The sequence below is a fragment of the Pteropus vampyrus genome, unplaced genomic scaffold, assembly GCF_000151845.1.
Source record: "Pteropus vampyrus isolate Shadow unplaced genomic scaffold, Pvam_2.0 Scaffold358, whole genome shotgun sequence".
Taxonomy (NCBI): domain Eukaryota; kingdom Metazoa; phylum Chordata; class Mammalia; order Chiroptera; family Pteropodidae; genus Pteropus; species Pteropus vampyrus.
In genome coordinates, this window is record NW_011889139.1 from 2160282 (window position 1) to 2166165 (window position 5884).

Here is a 5884-nt window from a genome sequence, read left to right on the forward strand (position 1 = left end):
GTCCATCTGGGGCCAAATAGCTCTCCAGTTTCATCTCTCGGCATCCTCACCTCTCATTTGATGCTCCTATCCACCTCATCTCTATGCCTTTTCTCATTCTCTTTCCTCTGCCTGGATTTCCCTCTCCTTTTTGGATTAACATCTACTTGTCTTCTAATATTCAGCTCATCTCCTCCAGGAAGCCTTCCTCATTTCCCCATCCACTGGCTAGGTTAGGTTCACTCCTCTGGGCTCCTGTAATATCATGGGCATGTGCCATTGTTGCCCTTAGGAGCTAGTAATCACAGCTGAGGTTTATTGAGCACTTACTAAGTGCCTGGCCCTTTTCCCAGCATCATCTAGTTGAATCCTGACCACACCATGGGAAGGAGGTGCTGTCTTTATCCCTATTTTCCTGATTAGGACACTGAGACTGAGGAAGGTGAAGGTTAAGTTTGGAACTGTGATGTGAACCCAGGGTGGTGTTTTCCAAAGTCTATTTGCCATATACTCTGTCCGCCCGCCTCACTGCCTGAATACAGGCATAGTAATTTTCTGTTTAGGAATATATGCTAGGCCTTCTTCTGACCTATGAACCCCAGGAGTGCAATGTCTTGCTCCTTTGTGCCTCCACCCTACTCTGCCAGGCAGAGTCACAGGAAGGGCTGAATTCACATCTCACGTTTTTGCACCCATGCGGTTGGGGCTGCCCTCCTTGCCCTTCAGCCTTCCTTACCCCTCCCGAGGTCTTGGGAGTCTAGGAAGAGCCGGGATGTTCCAAGCCCCCTCGCCCCACCCCCTGGGCCTAGCCCAGTGTCCTCTGCCATCCATTGCCACAACCATACCTGCCTAGGGTCAGATTTAATCCAGGTAAAGGGACCTCCACCTAGAGGTCATGGTCACATGTGCTAATGTGCCCAGCCTGGGCCAGCCCTCCTCAGGCTTAGTTCACTGAATTCTCACGGTAACCTATGAGGAAGATAGAAGTATGAGTTTCATTTTACAGATGAGGGAAACTGCGGCTGGATTGACATCACAGAGCAAGTGGGGGCATCTGGAAGTGATCCCAGGGTGGTCTGACCTCCAGGCCTTTTTCCTTTCCCGCTGCTACCCGCTGTTCCTGGCAAGGCCTCGCAAGGGCAAATCCCCTGAGGATGAGAACGGTGATTCATCTTTGCACTTGCAATGGGTCAGTGCGACACCCAGGCACCATTGAACTGATTGTGAAAATCTGGGCTGGGCAAGCACTGGCTCACAGCAAGACCAATAACTGTTTATTGGCAGAGGTCAGCAGGGCAAGGATTACTATCCCCACCTGAGATGAGGAAGTTGCAATCAAGGAGTAGGAAAGTTGCCCAAGGTCATCATTGAGTCAGAGGAAGAGCAGGGACTTGAATTCAGGACACTCATGGACCCTGTTTAAAGTAAGAGGAAGGAGGCTGTGGCAGGGCTGGAGTTGTGGGGCCTGGGCTGGCAGTTTTATGGGCCCTGTAAGTCACAGAGATTTGTCAGGGCCATCCCTGCTCTAATGAGGGCCTTGTTCCTTCCACTGGAGCTGGGCCCAGTATGGCCTAAACAGTGACAGGTGACTAGTTTATGGCAGTCCAGGACTGGGTCCTGGGCTGGGAGATAAGGCCAGGAGCGGGGGCCTCCTGCCTGTATAACCTTGGAATCAGAGCTGGTAGATGGAGCAGGAGCCGCCCTCGCCTCCCACACTGCAAATGTGCAGCTTCTGTGGTGTCTGTGATTAAGATGTATCAGTGAGGAGGTGTCCATCCTCAACCTCCTTCCCCGCCCCACACCTCAAGGGGACCCCCCCACGCTGAGGCCTGGTTCTTCTTTTTCCATCTTGCTGGCCCCCAGATATACTAAGGGGTGTGCAGACGGGCCAAGAGCAGGATTACCTAGGGGGCAGTACCCCCTCCCACACTTTCTCTCTTCGGGGGACCCAATGCAATGGACTTTGAAGTGGATCGAAAAGTCACTAATCTAATAGCACGTTAATCCCATCAAAGGTTTCCAAGTCTCCCCCCTGCTCGTCAGGGGGCTGGCCTGCGGACCCTCTGACATGGACTTCATTCCTGGGAATAATAGGCTTCCTCCACTCTTTCCCCCAACTTTTCCCAGTCCTGAAAGATACATTTTACAGCCCTGTAAACATAAATCTACACTCCAGAAAAGTCCCTCCAGTGTGGAATCCCTCTCCTGACTGTCATAGTCCCAGGCTGATGATTAAAGTTGAAAGCAGTACAGACAATAGGGCCATAAGCCTGATGTGGATGCCCCCTCCCCTCCTGCCTCTCTGTAGGATCAAAGCTGCTCCTTCATGCTGTGTGATCCTGGGCCAGGAGGTGGAGGGTGAAGGGGAGTTATCCAGGAGTCTAACCTAGGAGGAAGCCCTTTTGCCCGGGTAGTTCTGGGGGAGGCAATCCCTCTTCAGAGGTCCCTAGCTCTGGTTCAAAGGCGGGTGGGGGCTGAGAGGTTGGCAGCGGATGGGGAAGCGACTAGACCAGAAAACCGGGGCTTCCTGTTGCTTGAGGGGACACAGGCCCACCACCTGGTTCCCAGTCCCTCTTCTCTATCCACATCCGAGCTTCCCAAACTCCCTAAATGCTAGGGCCTCCTTCAAAAGAACGTTCCATTCCCTAAACTCACCTGAAAATCCTGACAAATGAGGGAACTAGGGGTCCATTCAGACCCCTGTCTCTTCTCTTCAGGGGTGGAGTGGGGAGGCTCAACAGGACCCAGCCCCTCTTCTGACCCCTTAAGTTTTTCTGTCGCTGAGCCCCTTTGTAATCCATTTCTCAATTCTGGCCCCTTAACCCTCCCTGCTCTGGCCATCACATAAACACTTACCCAGTAATTTAGGAGCGTCTTCACTCTCTGTCGGAATAAGGGTCTTTAGTCTGCTTGGAAATTAAGTTTGAAGCAGCCTGGGAGGACACAGAAAAATGATAAGAATCAGGGGTCACTGGTTGAGAAAAGCAAACCTTTCTGGGAAAACAGGATTCAACAAACATCATTCCACACCCTCAATTTCATCACTGATAGCCCTTCTAAGGCTATCTCCACCGCCCGTCCCTAACCCAAGCTAATCCCAAAGTCCTGGCGGGCTGCCCCCCTCGGCGAGAGGGCTGCGCAGTGTCCGCGCCAAAATGAAGTCAAGAATCCTGGGTACCCAACCCTTGTGCGAATCAAGTACCTTGCGATGTTGCTACCCTGTTCCCGAAGCAGAGGCCAGGTGTGGATGGGGAGAGGAGCAGCCGGTGTGGGGGGCGGGGCGGGGGACGCTCCTCTGAGGGGAGAGGACGCAGAGCCCGTGAGGGGGCCTCGCGCAGAGATCTGGGTGGGGTGGGGGAAATGGAGGATTTTAGATCAGGGACAGGACGCGGGAGGGGAGGCTCCGCCAGGGGGAGGAGCCGGTACCCGCGTCCCGCTGTGGGGGCTCCCTCCCGTCGCAGCTCCGCTATAAAACCCCGTCCCGCCTGATCGCTGCATCCCCGGCGACCTTTTCTGTGCGCGACCCCCAGCTTGGAAGCGTCTTTGCTCCTGCACAGGATGTGGCTGCTGCTGGCGCTCCTGGCCCTCGCCGCCTCCCGGCCCTTGGCCCGCGCAGGTGAATGCCTGGGCTTCGGCCCGGTGCCCCTCGGGTGGCCAGCTCTGGGTGGCCAGCTCTGCGCCCCCAGCCCCGCGCCCCCGCCCAGGCTGCGGCCGCGGGTGGCCAATGCGCGCGGGCTGCGCGTGGGTCCGGAGTTGCGTGTGCGCCCTGCGCAGCGAGGCTGCGGGCAGACGGGGCTGAGCGGGCGGGCTCCTGTGCGCACACGAACGGCCTCGTGCGGTGCGGGCGGTGCGTGTGTATGTGTGTGCGCGGCAGCCCTCGGAGAGACCAGCGTGCGAGTCCATGAGAAGGATGCTTCTCTAACCCACCCCGAAACACGCCTCCGTTTCTCGCCCTTTCTGGCGTTTCGCGCTGTTTCTGGTCCTCCTCAGTTTGTTCGTGGGTCGCAGTCGGTCCCGCCGGAGATCATTGCTGGGTGGCTGCCTCCCCGAACCCCCACCCAGAGCGAGGGCAACATATTGAGTGTGGCGGGGCCCTGGCATCACTGCTTCCTACCCTGGGTTCCTTATCCCCGGAGGCTGCCAGCTCCCTTTACCTACCTGGCCCCCAAGTGCTGTATTGGGATCTTGGCTGGGGGCACCCGGAGACCTGAGGTCCCGGCCGAGCCGGTCTTTCCAGCCAGGGTGATTTTCGTTTAAAGATTAATGGTGAGGCCGAGTTCTTAATTATTCGCCTAGGTAGGAGGTGGTAGGAGAAGCATGTTAATATTTGATAAGGAACTGAAAGTGCTTCCAGCGGCCGGGCACAGGGATCCGGGAGGCACCTTCTTTGTGATCCCACAGGGACCATCTCTTTTCTTCACTCTTCGAGGGACCCGCCAGTCCCTCGATAGTCTTTGGAGTTCGTCTGGCCAAACCTCTTCTCCAACGCTAGATGCTCCTTCCTTGGAGTCATGGAGTGAGGGGTGAGGATATCACAACAGCAGAGAAGGAGAGAGAGGTACCGATTGCAGGAGAGACTTAGCTGCCGTTTTGCGGGATGAGAGGCATCTTGCAGCAATTCTCTGCCTCTCCCTAGGAGAGATGGAAAGAGAAGAGGCAGGGGAGGGGTTCAGAACAGGCCTCCCCAAGATGTGTCACTCTAGCATGTGAATTATTTTGAGCTGAAGGCAATAGGGAAACTTTCACCTTTCCCTTAAAAAATTTGAATGGGGGGCCTTGCTCATAATAAGAGTAATTACCAGAAATAACTTTTTACGACTTATCTGTAGGGTAGGGCAAACTTGTATTTACTGAACATCTGCTCTTATTGTTTTGTGATTGAACTTTGTCCCTCTGAAGCCCCAAAGTGCCTCACCTCGTCCTGAGTTCAGAATGTTATATATACCTCATTTTCCCTTTCTGTCTCTGACCAGCTCCTGTATGTGGGGTTCTGACACATACATATCGAATTAAATTCGGTCATTTTCTCTCATTAGTCTGTTTCATGTCTGTTTGATTATTAATTAGACCAGCTGAAAGAACCTAGAAGGATAGAGGAAAGTTTGTTCCTCCCCCACAGTAGGATGTGACCATCTACGGAAAACAGCTGGGCTTAGTAGAAAAAGAAACACTTTGTAATTAATTTGGCTGCTTTGTAGTTGTGTGGCCTTAGGTAAGTCACTTAACCTCAGTTTTCTCATTTATAAAACAGTAGTTCTAACTTCAGGTGTTGTTTTAAGGATTCAAATAAGATAATGAGTGTAAGTGCTTAGTGTGGTGCCTATGTGGAAGGTGGCAGGCACTCCATGTGTGATGGCTGTGAAGGCTCTACCAGTGACCTGTGGCCAGCTTGCCAAGAATTCATCTCCGCTGTCCCTTCACACAAGCTGTGCTCCTTTTAAGGCCTGAGGCTTTCTGACTGTGAACTGCCAGGGGACCTGCCTTCCTCCACCCATTTCATCCTTTAGGAAACGTGAGGCTAGAGAGCCACCGGGCTCCACACCAAGTCCCCAGAGCATCTGCTGCCGTGGAGAGAGGAGAGGAGAGGATATCGGGCCCCTTCAGAGTCACAGACCCCTGGCCAAAGTTGCTGAGACTTTGCCCAGGACACACTTGGGTTTTGCTGAGCTGGTTTTCAGGATTCCTTCCTCCTTCTGGAGTGGGAGGGTGGGGTGAGCAAGGTCCATAGAGTTTCTTCAATCATCTCTAAAGAAGGGGAGGGGGCGATGGGTAAGCCAAGGGTGGGGGACAGTGACTGGGTGATTGGCAATTGTTAGGTCTCTCACTCCATCTCTGGTTAGAGCAGGTGGGTTAGGTGGAAATTAGAGCTTGGGGCCAAGACCTGTGTGTAGCCCCTCTCCTTCCC

The 5884-nt window shown here is 54.0% G+C and overlaps 1 protein-coding gene across 1 annotated transcript in view; it reads left to right on the plus strand.

The window, feature by feature from the left end:
- The first annotated feature begins 3537 nt into the window (after positions 1–3537).
- CA4 (carbonic anhydrase 4) overlaps positions 3538–5884 on the plus strand; it is a 9644-nt gene continuing 7297 nt past the window's right edge. Inside the window, exon 1 of the mRNA XM_011379433.1 lies at positions 3538–3595. Coding sequence (XP_011377735.1) covers positions 3538–3595 — 58 coding nt within the window. The remainder of the gene's footprint in view (positions 3596–5884) is intronic.